The sequence below is a fragment of the Camelus dromedarius genome, chromosome 9 (assembly GCF_036321535.1).
Source record: "Camelus dromedarius isolate mCamDro1 chromosome 9, mCamDro1.pat, whole genome shotgun sequence".
In the NCBI taxonomy this organism is placed as follows: domain Eukaryota; kingdom Metazoa; phylum Chordata; class Mammalia; order Artiodactyla; family Camelidae; genus Camelus; species Camelus dromedarius.
In genome coordinates, this window is record NC_087444.1 from 23,259,283 (window position 1) to 23,280,457 (window position 21,175).

At 41.9% G+C, this 21,175-nt stretch overlaps 1 protein-coding gene across 1 annotated transcript in view; it reads right to left on the reverse strand.

The window, feature by feature from the left end:
• Positions 1-21,175, reverse strand: part of NOTCH2 (notch receptor 2) — a 153,280-nt gene that overhangs the window by 12,817 nt on the left and 119,288 nt on the right. The window contains exons 14-25 of the mRNA XM_031457916.2: positions 20,194-20,339; positions 19,050-19,163; positions 15,594-15,713; positions 15,028-15,180; positions 10,054-10,282; positions 9,069-9,270; positions 7,476-7,629; positions 6,902-7,086; positions 5,148-5,280; positions 4,431-4,667; positions 2,046-2,158; positions 602-1,107 (exon numbers count right to left, since the gene is read on the reverse strand). Coding sequence (XP_031313776.2) covers positions 602-1,107; positions 2,046-2,158; positions 4,431-4,667; positions 5,148-5,280; positions 6,902-7,086; positions 7,476-7,629; positions 9,069-9,270; positions 10,054-10,282; positions 15,028-15,180; positions 15,594-15,713; positions 19,050-19,163; positions 20,194-20,339 — 2,292 coding nt within the window. The remainder of the gene's footprint in view (positions 1-601; positions 1,108-2,045; positions 2,159-4,430; positions 4,668-5,147; positions 5,281-6,901; positions 7,087-7,475; positions 7,630-9,068; positions 9,271-10,053; positions 10,283-15,027; positions 15,181-15,593; positions 15,714-19,049; positions 19,164-20,193; positions 20,340-21,175) is intronic.

The following is a 21,175-nucleotide window of genomic DNA, read 5'->3' on the forward strand; positions in this document are numbered from 1 at the left end:
CTTTGGTAAGTTCTTGAACCTCCCATTTCTCAGTTCCCTCGCCTGTGAAAGGCCATTAACTTTACCTATGCCTCACAAGGTTGTTGAGAATTAATGAAGTTAAATTGAATGGGATGACTAAATGGAAAGTTATTACGTAAACCACAAAGCTCCCTGTAACTGCAACAATGAAGACCAGGAGGTTTAAGTTGCTTAATCTAGTTTACGCTTCCTGATAAAACCAGATGGGGAAACTCCATCTTAGGGAAAGAAATGGGGCAAACAGAGAGAGGTACAGACCTTCCGTCCATCCTGCAGGCAGGTAACGTGAGAGGCTGCCTGAGAGCAGGTAACACCACTTCCAAAAGTTATTTCCCCCAGGAGGTTGTGAGAGCAGCAGGCGAGGAAGAAGAGAGAGGCAGAGAGAGGGTGGTTGTGCAGTGAGCGTTCCTGTGCCTCTGTCAGCAAGGGAGAGCACAGGGTAGTGTGCGGTGGGACAAGGCTGACAGCCTGAAAGCAGAGGCAACCGGGGCTGAAGCTCTGGAGCAGTTAGGAGCAGGAACAAGAAACCGAGGTGTGTTAGTGACAGTGTCCCTCAGTCCTGGGGACCCTGGACTCTTACTTGCATGTCTTGCTATTCCCCTGGCATTCAAAGTTGTCAAACAGGCACTCGGCCGTGTTGCACAGCTCATCACACTGGTTGTTGATGTAATCCCAGCAGGGGAGTGGGGAGGAGCAGTTGGCCCAGGGGTTCTCCATGGTGAGGGAACAGTCACCCCCATCCCACTGGCAGGCGTGGCTGTTGCAGACCTCATCGCAGACACCATCCCGAGCTTTGTCAGCACAATACTGGCTCAGACAGGTGGCAGGAGGAGTGCTGGTGGGGGCCGTGTAGAGCTCACAGTGGCTGCCCCAGAATGGTGATGGACACTGGCAAGAGTAATAAGGAGGCTGGCGCTGAGGGTAGCAGCTACCCCCATGCTGGCAGGGGCTACTGGCACAGCCCGACTCGCAGTCCTTGGGGTTGGGGCAGAAGCAGCGGGGTCCTGAGGCCGTGTGCACACACTGCTCCCCTCTCCTACACTTCACTTGTCCACAGCTGCTCTGGCATCTTGCCCCGGAGAATCCCTGTGGAAATCAGTGAACAAATGAGGGTGGCAGGCTGACTCTTGAGGGCATGCCCCATTTCCCCTCCCAACCCCCTCTCTGCCCCACCTCTAGGGAGGCAAAGATGAGACACCTGGCTGAGATCCCTCCGTGTAGCCTCCTGGACCAGGTTCTAGGGAGAGACCTCTACAAGTTAACCAGAGGTCAGGGCTGGCAGTCCCATAGGAGGCAGACAGAAGTTTCTCACTCTAAGAGCTCACTTCTAGAAATGAAGTCCACAGTTCATGCAGGACCGGAGTCAGGTGACATGCGAGCGCCTTTCCTAGCCGCCGTTACATCACTCTTACAATGACCTTACAGGGGGAAGAAACTCACTTCAGAGGACTGGGTGTCTAGGAGACTTTCCCATGTCATTTTGTTCTTAAATGCTTAGTCCAGGCCAGGGTTACTGGACAGGTTTCCTTTTGGTATCTCTCCATGTGTAGTGATCGGTTTTAGGGACGTTTTAGCTTCTGGCAAAGCGTTTGCACAGCAAATGGCTAACGTTAGGCTTCCTTCTAGTTGAAGCAGCAGCCTGCCCCCAAATAGGCCCAAGCCAAGGAACGTGAGCAGAGTGGCATTTCCAACCAACTCTGCCCCAAACTGGGCAGCAAGACTATCCTCCAGCACAAGACCCAGAAGCCAGAGACACTAGCGCCATTTTCAAGCGAACATTCCATCCTCCTTGGTGCTTCTGAAGACTGACACTCATAGCTGAGGGAGCTCGCCGGTTCTGGGAGTATCTTAGTTCTAAATGGAAAACGGAAGCACTTTCTTCTACAGAGGCTAAACTTAGGAAATGTCCCCACCAAGAATGTTCTCTGCAGAGCCCGGAAACATCAGGTTTACTCTCTCAGCTTTGTCACAGGCTTTAGGGATGGACAAGAGTGCACTCCTTCAATAGGCAGCATGGCACTCACCGGGGGACAACGACAAATGAAACCATCAGGCATGTTGCTGGCCACAGCACAAGTCCCTCCATTCAGACAAGGCATCTGGGGACACACGTCGACGAAAGTTTCACAATGACGACCTCAGGGTAGAAAATAAAAGGGGGTTTTAAAAGGGAGAAGTGGTAACTGCAAGTTGCTAAACAGAACAGTACTAGGATGTGAGCTAGTCAGAGGACTAGAGAAGGAGCAGGAGGTGTGAGAATTCAGTTCTAAGCCAAAGGGAACACGAGAGGATGGAGACACTCACTGGCTCTCAACACGCCTGGCCCACCACTGGCTCAGGCCAGTTCCCTCGTCTGTCTTGTCTAAGCACAATGGCACTGTGCCCAGATCGACTCACAGAACAAGATGGGTACCAAAAATGACTCTAAGCTCTCCAAAAAAAAAAAAAAAAAAAAAAAAATGGAAAATGACACCTAAACATTTTTTTGAAGGCACTTTAGCTGTCATGAGTCAAAAGAAACATTTAGCAAAAGTGTTCACTGCATTTTGTTAACACCATCTACTTCATAGGAAAGGCCACCCCAGGCCAATACGTCCAAATGGTGATTTGTGGTTTGTAGCGAATTTTCATCTGTCGCATTGCTTTCCAGTCTTTTCTAACCTTTCTGTAACCTGACTGGCACCGCTTTAAAACACAGCTTAATAATCCCAGAGTTAGTGATCTCCAGGCACAGCTGTAAAACAGAAGGCACCTTGAGCCCACTGCTCCATGACAAATTGAACTAAGCAAATGAAATCATGGGGGAGACGTGGGGCAATGCTGGGGACTCTAGGCAAATAGCAGGCTTCAGGCCCCATCTGGCCTTCAGGCACTTAAAAGGGAAAAACAGCAATAATTCTGGCCAACCAGAATTAGGAGGCAGGGGTTACAAATGTTCGTGTCTTCACATCACTGCAGCAGACAATAACCAGGAGCAGCCATCACGTGCGCACGGGGCTCAGGGACTGGTGGTCCCTTGATGGTCATCTCAGCATTCGCATCCCACAATAATTGCAATCAATGAGTCAAGAATTTTTTATTCACAAGTGTGGAAAATGCAGAAACACCACTTCCTGGCTGTGGGACTCCAATTCAAGGTGTGGTCCATTCCTTCCTTCATCTGTTTCCTTCTTTGTTTATAAGTGTTTGTGTTTCCAGATAAAGGGAGCCTCAGAGGCAATGAAAGGAACCACTTCTCTGGCTTCTGAAGCACATTGTGACAAATATGAGACCGCAGACAGACTGTTCATACCCTTTCTGTCCAGGTTTTGGATTGTTTCTCTTTTGATACTACACACCTAGGCATCTCCCAAATCTCAAAATCTGCCCCATTTTTAAATAAAATTCCAAAGTTTTAAAAGGCAACATATCTTTAAAACTGAAGGAAGGATGTCTGGATATCATAGGTTCAGAACACAGCAGAGTCCAACTTGCCAAAGCAGATGACTGCAGACTCTTATCTGACTCCTAATGAATACTTCCACGGTGTAAGATTTGGAATGGCCCAGAGGTGCAAGACAGATTTCTGAGCATCTGATGATACTGCCACATTCAGATATAAACAACAACTTTAGTTCCTCAAAGTCACCAAACTGTCATTCTGCACAAGTAATTAGTAAGTGCCTATGATACAGTCCCTATTCTGAGGCAGAACTCGGTCATCTTTATGATCTGGGATGAAAAAAAAAAATTTTTGAGAAAAGACTGGGAACACAGCCAAGTCTCAGCTGTGCAGGTCATATGTGCGGCCACTGAAGCTTTCCTGTTCATACCCTCACAACCTGTTTTTGGTTAAACACACCCCAGTTCAAACCTACTCTCCTTAAGTGTCCTAGAAGCTCTTAAGCCTCTCTGGATCCCAGAGGTGGAAAGGTCATGGTGGCAGTGACTACCTAGTAACTCAAGCCACTACATGCCAAATGAGGCCTGGCGATAAAACCAGAGTTAGATGTGAGATTCCTGAAAACAAGAGGTGATTTTGCTCAGAAGAAAAGAATTCCAGAGATGGATGGTGGTGATCGTAGCAAAACAAAGTGAATTGACTTCATACCACTGAACTGTACACTCAATAATGGTTCAGATGATCAATTTTACGCTGTGTGTATTTTACCTCAATTAAAAAAAAGTTATTTTCCTCAACTACTCCCAAAATTCTATTTCTTTTTTTATATTTCTGCTACAACATGACACAATCAATATATAACAAAAGAGAAAGCATCTCTCAGGAAAAGCAAAAGGTAGAGTGATTGCAACATCCATGGAGCTCAGACCTAAGAAAAAACTGGGCCCTTGAATTAAGCTGGATCATACAGGGCCTAACACTGTCACCGAAACCCCTCTCCCTGGCACAGTGGCGGGGAGACGCTCACCGGTAAAGGCTCTGCGGCAGACACACAGGTAGTCGTTGGTAAGCTGTATGCAGTCCAGGCTGCCCTCAGAGCTGCAGGGGTTGGACAGGCACTCGTTGATGTCCCCCTCACACCGCTCTCCGGCAAAGCCAGGCAAGCAGCGACAACTGTAGCCCCCGATCCGATCCACACACTGACCGCCGTTGAGGCAGTGGGGACCCCTGGCACAGTCATCAATGTTCTCTTCACAAAGCAGGCCTGGAGGAAAGAGGGTAGAGAGAGAACATTATGACAATCCTCAGATCACCGCCTTCCAGCAAGAGAGAACCACCTTGGTCGACACTTTCACACGGTTCATCAGGTTACACTCATCCGTCTGTGGTGGGACCTCTTAGGTTGGGCAGGGCAAATCACACTCCTGACTCATGAGAACTGCCATCCTCCTGGTCACCAGAAAGAGCACAGGGAGGAGTACGCTGAGGGCTTCAAATGTTCTCTCCTACACACCCCAATGAAGCAGTCCCTTACGGAGCAGTTAGTATCTCTTTTTTCAACAATAACCAGACAGAACTGAGAATAGGAGTCAGAGCATCAGAGTTAAGCAAGAGATGAATGAAATGGCTTGAATTGCCAGGATTCAGAGTAATGTTTGATTTTTTAAAACCCCCTCAACACTAAAAATGGATTTACAACTTAGAGAATGCCCTGGATGGAGGACAGGTAAGGCCAACTTCATACCCCGAGTGCCTGGTGGGCAGGAGCACTTGAAATGGTTCACAAGGTCGATACAGGTGCCTCCATTCTGGCACGGCTGATTCTGGCACTCATCCACCTCATATTCGCAATTGACACCCTGATATCCAGGGACACACTGCCAAGAGCAAACAGAAAGAACAAGAAATATTAGAGACCCTTGTTGGAAAGACCATGAGAGCATCTGGTAAGTTACTGTGGCCCTCTCCCCACAGACTTCTCCCAGCTCTGTATGCTCCTCTGGCGTCATCACACTCACTACTAATCGCCCTGTGTAGGGTCAACTTGAAGCTGACTGGTATTTACCTCTTCCTGCCGAAAAAGCCACTTGAAAGGGAAGACAAGGACTGAATATCCTGAGGGGTATTTCAGATGTGTCCCTTGTGCAAAACTTTTATCCCTCCTGTGTGCAGGTTTTCCCATCTTTAAAATACGCAGTCCTGTGTATGTGATCAGGACCCTATGACTCACTAAGTGGTCTATGTGGATGGTAGTAAAGATACGGCATGAATCGATCTCCAGGTTTAGGAAACCACGTGTCTGTGTGAGACACTGGCCGATACAGGGGTGAGGGCACAGAGAGTGGGCTAGCTAGCCGGGCTAGCTGGAGGCGTTCTAGGGCTTTGAGGGCTGAGCAAGGAAAAAGACACTGACCGCAAAGTGGCTCTATCTGGGCAATGCTTTGACAGGCCTGCACACGGGGAAGTCCCTCCCAGCATGAGCTCGTCTGGAGGGACAAGGAAGGTAAAGACAGGAGGGCAGGTGAACTCGGAGGGAAGGGGTAACAGAGAGGGGGCTGACGTGTTGGTGATACCACTCAGCAGCCAGCCAGAGTCTCTGGGTCAAAGAGCTCTGAAGGGCAGCAGTGGCTTGTCCTGGGGCTTATCTTACCTCCGGCTAGCGGGTATCGGCTGCTGTTTTACAGAATATACAAAACAGGCAGGCTGTCCGTGGCCAAATTCTACCTATTAGGGCTACGTTTAAAACAGCTGAATGTGCGAAAATTTGAGTTTGGTGCCAGTGGCTTTTCAGCTAACAGGTCCCAGCCTGCTGTGAAGAAATAACTTAGAAGCCAATATACAGAGGCTCATTTATGAGAAGCAGAGAAGCAAAGCATTTCTCAGTGTTACTTGGTGGCCTAAACTGGTATCAAATTCATGTCTCTGGTATTTCGTTAACATCTTGATCTAACCATTGTCGGCCCAGACATTAAGAAGACAATGACATGTCCCTTAAAAGACACATACTTCCTCAAATATACACATGTGTGATGCTACACAGAACAGGCTGAGCAACATTGTTTTGAGAGCGTTATTAGTTGACTGATCAATGACCGCATACAAAGATGACATGGGTCAAAGGGACACTCCTCAAAGTGGCTTCTCCTATCTCAACTGCTATTCACAGAAGTACCAGGGGCTGCTGAGCTGGGTGGGCCTGTGAAAGGCACTCTGGTAGTGAATATTGGCTCTGACTTCTGGAAGCAACCCTGTGGGAGTGAGATGGATCCAGACTTCGGTAAAAATAACCTTACCAGAGCTATGTTAACTCATGGCACAGGGGGACTGAAAGAAACAGTGATTAGTAAACACTGTAATGGTGATTAGTTAAAACAAAACAAAACAAAACTATAAATTGTGAAAATAAGACGTAAGGAGCTAAACTCAGTATGTTAGTGTTCTTAACGGTTGTGCCATCTTCTGGGAGGTCTCTGACCTCTGCCTGCTTATCTTACTCACCTCACATCTGTATCCACCAATGAAGTCTCTGCAGGTGGCTCCATGCTGGCAGGGATTGGACGAGCACTCATCAAGCTGGTCCTCGCAGTAGCTGCCGGTGTAGCCCAGGGGGCACTGGCAGTGATGCGAGTTGCCAGCATTGATGCAGATGCCTGAGTGCTGGCACAAGCGGTCAACGGGCACCCCTGGGAAACCCAGTGGAGAAAGAAACATCACCGAAGAGCACAAAACATGTCAAGTTCAGCCCAACTAATGGGAAAACTAATCTAAGCCTGTCGACACATCAAATTTTATTCTTGTCCAGTTCAGACCCTCAGCACCAGTTTTATATTAAAAATAAACAAGCCCTGAAAGTGGACTGTTCCTTTGTGTCATTTCTAATACAGTTCTCTTTGGAACCTCTGAACCTGTTCCTCTGCCTGTCACCTTCCGTTTCAGACCCTTTCTCCAGAGTCTGGCCCATCCACGACTCTCTGCCCTTCCCTCTCCTCCCACGACAATACTTGCCCTAAAATGTTGCTGGTCAGTCAACACTTCGTGGACTGACCCTGGAGTCCACGCAGGCAGAGCTCACCTCTGTGGGAGGCCGCCACCTCACAGGAGACGCTGGGCACATCACAGTACGCGCCAGCCCATCCAGACGGACACAGGCACCGGGACTCTGCTTTTTCCTGAACGCAAGTACCTTTGTTTTTACATGGAGACCGACTACAGAGGTTCACCAGGGTCTGAAACAGAGGCATACACATACGTCAACATTCAAACACCAGAAATGAAAAAAATGTTACACTGCATTTTAAGAAATCTAAGGAAAGCACACTAATGTTTTTTAAAAAGGAGCCCTCACCCAAGCTTTAAACTAGATCCACTGTTCCCAGATAATCTAATCATTTATACAGTCTAATTCCTTTTACCTCTGCTATTTGAAAATTCTTGCCACAGAAGTTTAAGAATTTGAGGAAGCCCAATAGGTTAAGTTATTCCCTATAACATGCTTGTCTCTAGAAGCATGACCATCCTGCAGGGCTAGAAAGAAAGAGTTAAAACTGTCAGACAGCACCTACATCTTCTCCTTTGTGAGCAGTCCACGTGGGGTTGATCAAATCTGGCTGTGGTGAATATGAATAAAACGCCTGTTAATAAACCTTTTAAAAACTGTCAAAGGGCTTAGTTTGATGGGAGAAACTCAGGCTTGAGGCACAGAGTGCCAGTGGACTAGCACCTTCCCCCTAACTCACAGGTGGTGGCCTGGCCCCCGGGAGAGGAAGGGCATCTCACAGACTGTGAAAGAACGGCTGAGGGGAGGCGGTGTGCTCCACCAGCTCCTGGAGATACACGGGGACAACAGCATGAGCCCCACGAAGAATTCCACCCCATCCACAGAATCAGCCACAGCTCTTTCACATGCAGACGTGCTTATCTGCACGGCCAATCCAGCCAAAGTCTGACTGATGTGTACCCTGTAAGGCTAGGTAAGTGTACCCTGTAAGGCTTTGTTCCTAAATTCTTGGGACTTCTGGTATTCTATCATTTTACCACTGTTTAAGAGGTAAAATTGCATAAAATTAAACACAAATGCTGTTTGGTATGCAACTCTGGAAAAGTTATTTTGCCCCCCTGGGACTCTTCCCAGTCTCTTCTTCCATGAAATGACAGGCTAGACTAGTTGGCTCGAAGGGATCCTTTCATCCTAAGAGTCTATGAAAACGTATATTTAAATATTTGGATTTAAAAGATACGTGAATATTTTGGATTTGAGAATGTTACACTGTTGCAAGACATGATAATTATCATTATCCCCTTAGGTGTTAAATCTGACCTTTAAAAACTGTATTTTGATTGTTCTTTATTTCCCTTTTTGTATTCCCTAAGTGGTATCTATGTGCTCATTTCCTACATGTATTTCCTGCAGTTCTTGGTTAGCCTGTTAAAACAGTCTTATGTCTATTAATCCACATAATCTTGTCAGTGTCACCATTCTGGAATTTTTCAGCTATAAAGTTGTCCAGGTTTATCTCGGGGACAACCCTGAGATGCAGAATTTTCTCTTTATCCCTGAGACATAGAATTTTCTCTTCTAGGTGAGGCTTCCTCTGCCTAGAAAAGGAACAGGTGTAATACTCAATTACTTTGATGGAGCCGAGTGAATGTGATGGAATCTATTTACCTGGCAGTTTTTCCCAGTGTAGCCCAATGGGCAGGTGCAGCGGTAGGTACCCAGGCCATCAACACACGTTCCTTCATTCAAGCATGGATGAGAGTTGCACTCATTGATCTCATGGAGGCAGAAAGGGCCAGTGAAGCCCACGGGGCACAAGCAAGAGAAGGAGTTAATTCCATCGACACACGTGCCACCATTGAAACAGGAGCTAAGGAGCAAACAGGGAAAATGTCATCCGCTTTGTGATCTGGTTCCTCTGATCTGCTCTTGAAAAATGAAGGTTCCTGGAATCTAAGATAGTACATGGGCAAATACTCCCGAACCACTAAACCCAGTAAGCTTTACCTTTTTCCAAACTAGAAGGGATGCCAATTAGCCTGAGTCCCAGCTTCCTTTCCACAACCATGAAGCTTAGAGAAGTATTTAAAAGGCTGAGCTCATTAGAGATTTCTAAAGAAAGTGAAGGTTTCCAGGTTTTACCCAGTCCTTCTGTAGCTTCCCATGTATCATATTTCATTTTATCCCTGAATCAATTTAATTTATAAGGAAAGTGTTAAATAAATAGCTCCTGACTCCTGATTTTTTTTTTGCGAAAGAGAAACAGAACAAATTTGTTGATTAAAAAAAAAGAAACAAACTGCCCAGAAATTACTTAAAGAGGGATGACAAATCTGCAAAGAAACAGGAATTTTTAATTGTCAACTGAAATGAATGAGACCAAAAGGAGAATGGAATAGAATTATAGCTCTTCCTATTCCCTAAGCAAGAAATAAATGATGATCCATCCCACTAAGCTTTTCAACCTCTGACCTTTGAGTTTGTCCCACATGTCTACAAGGAATCAGGAACTGGACAACAGGAGATGACTGTGGCGTGGGATCCAAGTGGATGCCTTATCCCTGCCCCATGATCCCAGTATTGTGCTCTGTAGTTTCCTCCCCTTTCTCCCTTTTTCCCTAAGACACTGGTGCCTGGAACATGGGCTGCTCACCTCTCAGTGCACTCGTCAATGTTGTTCTCACAGTGGACTCCATCGAATCCCGCCTGGCACTTGCAGGTGTAACTATTGACATAGTCGGAGCAGGTCCCGCCGTTCTTACAGGGTTCACTCAGACACTCATTCATGTCTGTCTGACACTTATCCCCAATGAAGCCCGGAAGGCATAAGCAGGAGAAAGTATTCACTCCATCAACACAGGAACCTCCATTCTGGCAAGGATCTAAGTCATTGCACAGAAGAATTAGAACTCTGAACGGCAGCATCAATTTAATCTTAGATCATAATGGTGAGTACCCTGAACTGAGTCACATTAAGAACAGTAACGATTCTGACTTTTCTCTTTACGTCGATTTTGCCCTGACTCCTCTGTTTATGAAAATGAATGCAGTAACACTTGCCTGAAATTCTTAACCTGTTTGATAATTGGAACAAACTGTACATACATCACTAATAATTTTGCCAAATTAAGTCATAAAACTTGTATTGGGCCCACATACATTTGTAAATCAAATATATGCCCCAACACAGAGAATCTCAGAAATAACAATAAAGATTTTCAAAAAGGTGTATGTGGTGGTGAAGTGGGTGGGGTAGAACAGAATACATATTAATCAACCGCCTGTGCTGATTTTTTTCCCTTTCTCTTCCCTCCCTCCCTTCTTTCCTCCCTTCTTGTTTTTGTTTGTTGTTTTCTTAGACTTAAATAGAATTAGGAAACAAGATTTTTAAAAAGAAATTTTAAATATCAGATAGTTTGATCTTAGAACACCTTAGAGTCATAGCAATTAATCAAGAAATTTTGAGCTACTATCATGGCACTGTCCTCTGCAATACAGATGCACACAAATCAGAACAAGAAATACAAAAAATGTAGCTCCTGGTATTAAGGACCTTAAAATATAATTGCAAAGACAAGTCATAAACATAAAAATAAAACTAAACACCAGGTGGGTAATGTAGCCCTTATTTTATAAGAGGGATATTTATACCTTATTCATCCATGATGCTAATTTCATCCTAAGGCTAATTCACAATCTCTAAAGGATCAATTATAAAAAGTCCTATTACCCTTTCTTATCCACAGTACACAGTACCCAGCTACTTCAATTTCCATAGCACCTTTCAAGAAATTCACAAGAATTTACTGAATTATTTTAAGCTAATTGTAAATATTGCTAGTCCCACTTCAAATAGGAAAAAATTTTAAATACTGGAAATTTGACTGATATACTAATTAATGTAGGAAAGGAATCAAAATAGTTTGATTCTGCTCCTTTAAACTTCTCCATCACGTTGCTTGGACATATTTTTTTTCACCATTAGTCACACAATGTTGAAATCACTTGTCTACGTGTCTTTATTTCCTAAGAGACTATGAGTTTCATAAATACAAGGACTGGGTTTTATTTATTTTGTCAATGTGAGGATCAAACTTGGTGTCATCCATATGATAATCTGAAATTGTATACACTGTGAATTAAGAGAAATCTACTTTAAAGACACAGGTAGGCCAAAAGTTAAACGGTGGGAGATAAATTTACCTTAACAATAAACAAAAGAAAGCTAGGGTAGCTATATTAATATCAGGCAAAGTAGTCTTCAGAGCAAAGGATGTTATAAAGGCTAAAGAAGGTCATTTCATGACAAAGGACTTAATTCTTCAAGAGAACATAACAATCCTCCAAGCTTATGTACTTAATATGAAATATTCAAAATATATTAAGCAAAAACTGATAGAACTGCAAGGAGAAATAGTCAAATCCACAATGATGGGGGAGATTTCAATACTCCTCTGTCAATAATTGACAGAATTAGTAGACAGAAAATCAGGGAGGATATAGAAGATCTAAAAATCCTGTCAACCAATTTGAATTAGTAACATTTATAAAACACTCCATCAAAAAACAGATAATCTTTTCAAATGCACACAGAACATTGACCAAAACAGACCATACACTAGGCCATAAGACACATTTTAGTAAATTTAAAGTAATTCAAATCATGCGAAGTATGTTCAATGATCACAATGGACGTAAACTAGGAATCGGTAACAAAAACTACCTGGAAGGAATCAGCAATGAAAGATACTTGGAAACCAAAGAACACACTTCTAAATAACTTAACGAGTCAAAGAACAAATCCAAATGGAAACTAGAAAGTGTTTTGAGCTGAATGAAAATAACATGACATATCAAAATCTGTGAAATACAGCTAAAGCAATATTTTAAGGAAAAATAGCATTAAATGCTTATGTTAGAAGTAGGAGAAAGAAAGAAAATCTGAACTTCTATCTTAAAAAACTAGAAAAAGAAGGGCAAACTAAACCCAAAGTAACAATGAAAAGAATAAAGAGCAGAAATCAGTGAAATAGGAAACAGTAAAACAACTGAGAAAAACCAAGAAACTAAAAATGGATTCACTAAAAAGATTACTAAGATCAATAACCCTCTTCCAAGAGCAGTCAGAAAAAAAAGACAGAAGACATAAATTACCAATATCTGAAATAAGATAAGGGAAATCACCACAGCTTTAATACACATTAAAAGTACAATAAAGGAATATTATGAATGACTCAATACCAACAATTCTGACAACTTAGGTAAAGTAAAACTCATTCATTGAAAGATGCAAATTACCAAAACGCAGTAAAATAGAAATGTACACCCTGAACATCTATTAAAGGAAGGAATTAAATTTACAGTTAAAAACCTTCCCAGAAAGAAAATTCCAGGCTCAGATGTTTAGTAGAAATAACACTAATTCTACTCAAATTCTTTCAGAAAATAAAAAGGAAACACTTCCCAAATTGTTCTATAAGACTAGCATTGCCCCCTTATGAAAACCATACAAATATAAGAAAATTGGAGAATAATATGCCTCTGAACATAGATACAAAAATTCTTAGCAAAATTTTGGGAAATAATATCCCAAAGAGAAATAACACATTATAACCAAGTAGAATTTATTCCAGGAATTTAAGGTTAATTCAACACTTAAAAATCAGTTAACATAATTTGCTTAAAGGATCTTAAAAAATGGTATTAGCACAGAAAAATCATTTTCAAAAATAATATTCATTTTCAAAAATAACATTCATTATTTAAAAAGAAGAAAATTCTCAGCAAGTCAGGAGTATGTGGTGAATTCCTCAATTTGATAGAAGACATCCACCCAAAGACCTACAGGTAACATCACACTTAGTGGCAAAGACTACATGCTTTTTTCCCTTAGAATCAAGAACACGGCAAGTTTGGTGTCTCTCACCACTCCTACTCCGCATTTACCGAAGCCAGCGCAATAATGCAAGAAAAATAAATAAAATGTATACAGATTTAGAAATAAGAGAATACAGAAAAGAAATAAAAGGCATAGCAGTTATATTTATTTAGAGATAACATAATTTATTATCTCTAAAAAGAATCCTAGGAATCTAAACTAAACTAGAAGCTACACTAATCTAGATTTAATAATAAATGAGTTTAGCAAGATTACAAAACAAAATTACTGTTTAAAACCTTTAAAACTCACACTATACATAAAAATTAACTCAAAATAGATCGTGGACCTCAAGGTCAGTGATAGAAGCATAAAATTTTTAGAAGAAATCAAAGGAGATAAATCTCAGTGACTGTGAGTTAAACAACGTTTGTTAAAGATACAAGAAGCATGAACTATGAATGGAAATTAGAGTATATTGAATTTAATCAAAATTAAATTATTCCTCTTTAAAATAAAATTAAAACAAATTTAAAACAATTTAAAACAAATTAAAATAAAATTATAAATTGGGAGAAAACGGTTTTAAAGCAAATATCTGACAAATAATTTATATCTAGAATAAAATGAACTCTTTCAACTCAATAATAAGACAATCCAATTTTCTGAACGGGCAAAGAATTTGAATATACACTATACTAAGATATACCGCTGGCCAATAAGCACATGAAAAGATGTCCAACATCATTAATAAATAGGGAAATGCAAGTTAAAACCACCATGAAATACCATACATAGTCACTAGAATGGCTAGAATTAACATGAGCAATCATATCAAGTGTCCCTGAGGATGTGGTTCCACTGCTTGTGGGAATGAAAATGATACAACCACCTTGGAAAACACTTTGGCAACTCTGTGAAAAGTTAAACATACACCAACCACATAATTCATCTATTCCACTCCTAGGTATTTTACTTAAGAGAAATGAAATCGCATGTCCACACAGACTCATTCGTAGCAGCATTATCTGTTAATACCCTAACACTGTTAAAAAGCCAACTGTCCTACTAGTGAATTGTAGTATATCCAAACAATGGAACACAACCCAGCAATAAAACAGAATGAACTATTAATACACACAACGTGGATGAGTCTCAAATAATATGCTGACTGAGAGAAGTCATATTCCCTCTTTTCAAAAGAGTTTCCATTATAAGATTCTATTTATATAAAACTGTAAATAAACATTTTCAAACAAACCTATAGTAACACAGGTAGAGATCCCTGGTTGCGTGGGAATAGGGAAGTGGAAAGGAGAGTTAAATGACAAAGGAGATGAGAATACTTTCAGGGGGATGGATATGTTCAGTATCTTGGGTATTGTTTTCAGCTGTCATACATCAAAACTTACTGAATTATACATTTAAATACTGGCAGCGTACTGTATGGTAACTATACCTTAATGGATCTGCTTTTTTTTTTTAAAGGTGTTCATACCATTGTCCCCACTGCGTCAATGTACAAAAATCAGTAAGTGAATGTTTAAAAGTGATTCCATTGCCTCAAATCCTAAAGCAGTATACTAGCTTCAAAATGAAGATTTAAAAAAATATGAATATTAAAGACATGCGATAAACTATTGGATGGCCAGTCTCAGTACTGAGAGGCAGGTGCATCTGCTGACTTCTTCTCTGCTCCCTGCAAGCTTTCCTCTCCCTCAGGGGCTTAGGAGCTGGCGGCATACTCACTGGCAAGGCAGTCATCGATGTCCTCCTCACAGTCCATACCACTGAAGCCTGGAGGACACTCGCACATGTAGCTGCCCTGGGTGTTATGGCAGAGACCGTGGTTCATGCAGGGCCTGGAGACACACTCATCAATGTCAATTGTACACCGCTGACCTGGAAACACAGGGGCAATGAATGGTCTAGTCTTGGAAGTTGAGTCCCACAGCAATGTGCCTGGGGCCTGAGCTTCAGCTGGGGTGGATGAGGCTACTCCAAGGATATTCTTGTGGTTCTCCTGCTTTGGGAAGCCCTGTAAGGCTTCTGTGCCCCGGCAAGTTGCTGCCCAGGTACAATTCCCTGTAGAACATCAGAGTTTCAGACTCAGATTGGAGTCTTCCAGCCACTAGGGGGCCCCAAAGACATGCAAAATAGAAAGGCTTTCTAAGACATTCCAGTTAGCAAATTCTCTACAAGTCCTGTGTTCTTGACAAAGAAGGGCAAACCTCAAAAGACCAGGCCCTCCTTGTCATCTGATAACCTGACCGTTTTGTTTGATGTTCTTGGTTTCTCCATTCTCATGCTGTTACCTTTCCAGCCAGGAGCACACTGGCAGGTGTAACTCTCAAAATTTGGTGCCTCTTTGCAAACAGCAGCGTTCTCACAAGGGTTTGGGGAACACGGAGCCAATACAGTCTGACAGTTCTTGCCTGTAAAGCAAATGACAGGGTTTATCACAGAGAATTATTCAAGGAAATTGAAATTTCCCCAAATTCTATACCAAAGAATGCTCCCTGAATTCAGGTCTAATGTAATGGGCAAGAGCTTTGGAATCTGAGAGACCTATATAGTCCTTTGTGCATTGGTTCTGATGTGATTACTAACAGTGTGATCTTAGGCAAGTTATTTATTTTCTTTGAGCCTTCCATATAAATAATATGGGAATTAGGATGATATGGCTTGATAGAGGCTTTTGCAGATTAAATGAAAAAATGCTTATGAGGTCCTTATTAACATAAAGCTGGGCACATAAAATAAATACCCAACAAATGTTGGACTGCTATCATCTTCATGTTATTGTCACCAGTGGTTACATGGATTTGGACACCTGCATCAATTAGGAGTGATAGTTTCTGCATCTTCATGAGATTGATTCAGCTACTCAGAAGCTCAGCCACACAGATCCCACTTCACATGAGCAGGGAAGAAGCAACAACACAGCCTCCTACTCCTTAAAATCTCTGCTACCTTTTGCGGCAATGCGGTTGATCAGAAGGCCATCAGAGGTGGAAAACAGTGAAGTAATTCTGACCGTCTAGTAACATCTCTCCTTATATAAACATCAACAACATGACATTGATTGTTGCCCACCAACATTTCCTACCTTAGTATACTGAATATAAGATTCCAGCAAAAAATTAAGAATGCTTTTACTAAAAGGGATAAAGTTGTTTTTAAAGTCAACTTATAAGACTGTAACTTGTCAGAATAGATATCATCAAAAAGAACACAAAAAACAAATGTTGACGAAGATGGGGAGAAAAGAGAACCTTATTGGCAGAAATGTAAATTGGTGCAGCCACTATGGAAAGCAGTCTAGAGGTTCCTCAAAAAACTAAAAATAGAACTACCATATAATCCAGCAATTCCACTCCTGGGTATATATCCAAAGAAAGTGAAAACCCTAATTTGAAAAGACACATGCATCCCAATGTTCAAAGCAGCATTATTTACACTAGCCAAGACACGGAAGCAACCTAAGTGTCCATCAACAAATGAATGGATAAAGATGTGGTGTACACACACACACACACACACACACACACACACAGGAATATTAGTCATAAAAAAGAATGAAATTCTGCCATTTGCAACAACATGGGTGGACTTAGGGGGTATTATGCTTAGTGAAATAAGTCAGACAGAAAAAAGACAAATACTGTATGTTATCACATCTATGTGGAATCTAAAAAACAAGACAAACAAATGAATATAACAAAAGAGGAACAGACTCACAGATATAAGGAACAAACTAGTGGTTACCAGTAGGGAGAGGGAAGGAGGGGGCAAGACAGGGCACAGGATTAAGAGATACAAACCACTATGTATAAAATACCTAAGCTACAAGGATATAATGTACAGCACAAGGACTATAGCCATTATTTTCTAATAACTTTAAATAGGGTCTAATCTATAAATATATTGTATCACTATTTTGCACACCTAAAACTAATGTTATGTTCTAAATCGATTATACTTTAATAAAAATAAAGTCAAGTTACAACTAGCTCAACTTAAAGTTTTATTCTAAAATTTTGTATTCATAAAGAAAAAAATATTACCACAAATTTTCACCAATATCCCCAACCAGTTTTTTGGTAGGGGAAGGTAATTAGGCTTATTTATTTATTTACTCTTAAAGGAGGTACTGGGGATTGAACCCAGGATCTCATGTATGCTAAGCATGCACTCTATCACTTGAGCTATATCCTCCCCCTCCCAACCAGTTTTTAATGTGCCTGGTCAGAACAGCGGCTCACAAGGGAAAGCAAAGTTGCTTAGTTCCCTTCATGCTGGCCAAACTCAATGACACTTTGAACCCTTAGCTACACTCAGCACTGAAATTTTAATCTGTATAGGTTTTTAGTCTAGTATAATTTCTCAAAATTCACATGCAGTAAATTCTTTTATTAAGATCCTATAATGAAGAAAAACCAAGAGCCAACCTCTAGTCAAATATTCTTACAGTGTCTGAAAAGCAAGATGAGCTGTGCTCCTTAGTCACACTCAGGTGAGCCTATGAAGGGCCGGAGCATAGGGACACCTGCTTACATCTCCCTGCAGCCATCAATTCCCAGGCCCTATGGTTGTGAGATGATCTTCTCAGTACCAACAAATGTGACCAGCACTAACATTATGGAATGACATTATTTAGACTGTCCGTCTGGGCATAGCTAGGGATCTGCAATAACTTTGATTTTATCAACCAGGCTGGCTAAATGCAGTTTCCCTTCATGAACATTACTTTTAAAGAGGTAGCAAAGGTAACAACGTAGTGTCAAGCCTTTCAGGTAACAGAGTCATGCTCTGGCCACTCTGCTACTCTAAACAGCCTAGAGTCACTAGCCACAGCTACTATAGACAGCCCGAGACTCCAGGGGAGCCATGCTCCTGCCCGCACGCTGTGCACTGGAGAAACATGCAAAGTCATTGTCCACGTTTCTGTTTTGTTCCCCACAGATGAAGACAATGGATGCCGAGGAGGTTAACAAGCCACACAAATACAACCAATCACAAGGTGGCAGTAGTGAGGCAGGAGAATACACAGAAGTGTCCAAGCACACTCCTACAATACCACCTGAAACAAAGAACACCTGATGTGAGATGAAGTCACACCCATGTCCTGTGTGTGTGTGATCGCCATCCAAGGGGCAGCACCTCTCTGAATGAGACGTAGTGGCAGTGAATGTGAGGAGCAGGATGACAGTTAAGAGGACAAGCTTTGGGGCAAATCCTAGCTCTACCACTTACCTACCACTTACCACTTACCTTCAGCAAGTAACCTCTCCTAGCCTCAGCTTCCTGGTATGTAAAATGGTGCTAGAAATGTCTATTTTGTCAAATTACTGTAAGCACTAGGTTGAAATAATCCAAAGAGTCTGGCACACAGTAAATTACCAGTAAGTGGCAGTTGTTGTGTTAGTGAAACTAAGACTAAGAGCACAGGCCCCGGAAACACTGGGTCTATTCAAATAATGGACTAAACCATCGGCTCTGCATCAACTCCAGCCACATATGATTTTTCAAAAATTTCAAACCCTAAAGAGTAAATAAGGCAAAAGAATTTCTTCACCACTTTCCTCTAGAGAGGCCCAAGTGTCTTCTCAGAGCTCAAGACTCGGTCAGTGAGGGCAAGAAGGGTGACCAGGGAGTGACTCCTCAGAGCAGCGTCACTGCCCCATGGAGCCCGTCTCCGAGACTCCGAGGTTTGGAATGACAAGGTAGGACCGAGCATCCCCTCTGGTCCCTGCATCTGCAGGACTCACCTGTGTACGGCAGCACACAGTGGCAAGTATAACCACTTATGTCATCAAAGCAGGTCCCTTGGTTCAGACATGGATTTGAGGCACATTCATCAATATTCACTTGACAGTTATAGCCTGTAGACAGAAAAGAAGAAAAAACAAAAACAGCGAAACTTCCTGTTAGCTACATCTTCAAAAGGGTCTGGCAGACAGCCTTAAAATTGAGAGCTGTAGTCCTACAAGAAAGAAAACGGTGGTCTGAGAGCACAGAGGTCTGGGTGCAAACCGCACCCTGCTACTCAACAGCCATACAACTTTGGATTTTACATTTTGATTTTGATTTTGTTCATTGATCAGCAAGTCTCAATGAGACAAGGAAATAAAGTGCTTTTAAATCTGTAAGTTTCTTTGCAGATGTCATATATCTGAATATCAGAAAATTAATAACTAAAGTACAGTCTCAGAAAATTTTCAAGTAATCAAATAAAGTGACTTGCAATCATATTCATGTATCACAGTGGTCTGGCACAATTTTTGAGGGGGGGAATCAGTGACTAAGTAGACAGAGGAGTACAAATATAAATGGTTTACCCACAGATTTCTCTCTCTTGAGCTTCTAAGAAAAAAAAATGATGGGAGAAATACAACAGTGACAACTCAAAAAAGGATTTTACACAATACCCACTATTATGCACTTTTCCAGAAGGCCACAGGTGGCTGTGTATCTAAGAACATCTCAGTGTGTAAGAGAATTTGTTGGAAGGGCTTTGAACACATGGATTCTTCCACAATATCATTGCTACAATTATAGTAAAACAGTATTTTCATCCTGCTCCCAATATCTCTCTTGTATTATGATAGAATCAAGCCTACACCAAGAAGCTTACAATTCGAACACCTGTCCAAAGCTGTGTAAATGGCGTCCTAGCTGCTCACCTTGAATAGTCCTGTTTCAGTAGCTCACCTCTCTGCTAGTCTGAAAGTAGAATCTATGTCTAAATCTATTCATGTTTTTAGTTCCCAAGTGCCTTCTAAATATTAAGTGCTCAACTGACATTTGCTATATGAATGAACAGGAAAAAAAGAGAAAGAAAGAAGTGAGTCAAGCCATATGCACCAACAAAAAGGCAGAGAAGGGAGAGAAATACAAGCACTTTGCTTTCACCTTTAAAGCCCTTCTTGCAAGTGCACTTGTATCCATTCACCAGATTGTCACAAGTTCCTTCGTTCTGGCATGGATTAGAAAGGCATTCATTTTTGTCCACTTCACAGTTGATGCCAACCCAGCCTGCATCACAGAGGCACTTGTACCTGAAAGAAGATAGAATTCTTTACTGCAGGGAATGAATGTACTGTTGAGTCATGGTTGAAATATGGGACTTGGTGAAGAAACGAGGGACAGAGGACCTCTTGTGTAAGCTAATGTAATCTCGTTTCTGCTTCTCTATGGACCTAGCCTTGGGTCACCATGTGAATCATGTGGGCCCATCTGGAGTATTCAGTAAACACACCTTCCTGGCCTACAAAGATGCCAGAGAAATTAACTGAGTATAGTGAAATTTCATATGTAAACAGTGGTCGGTACAACATATCAGGATGATCTGAGAGACATGTTAACATGGGTAAGTCCTCAACTTCTTCTCTTCTACATAAAATAAAAGTAAAGCAAAGTTTAGGATCATCTGCTTCTGCTGCAAAACAGACACCCAGGAAGTAAGTTAGTATCAGAGACTCTAAGCCACTCTGAAGAGCTCCTGGGATGTCTAACTTCCAAGACACACTTTGTTCTGACCTGAAACCCTGCCCTAGACAGCACCTAGGGTACTGGGCAGGAAAAGGAACAAAAATGAAGGTATTTGAGGTACACGCACGTTATTCACAATCTGAACACCATTAGTGCTTAGAATGTGATATCAAGAGAGAAGAGCCTCCTTGTCTGGAGATCCTTTAAAAGAAGGTAAGTGGGTTGGGATGCTTTGAAGGCTGCTATACTCTGACACAGGAACACTGAGGTAATTCATCTTAGAAATAACTTGATTTCCTATTTGTCTCTAAATACACTTTTCATTCTTTCACTTGTTATAAACGTGGCAAATGCACTGTCCAAGCATATCAAGAGTACAGGACTATTTCAGAGGACCTAACAT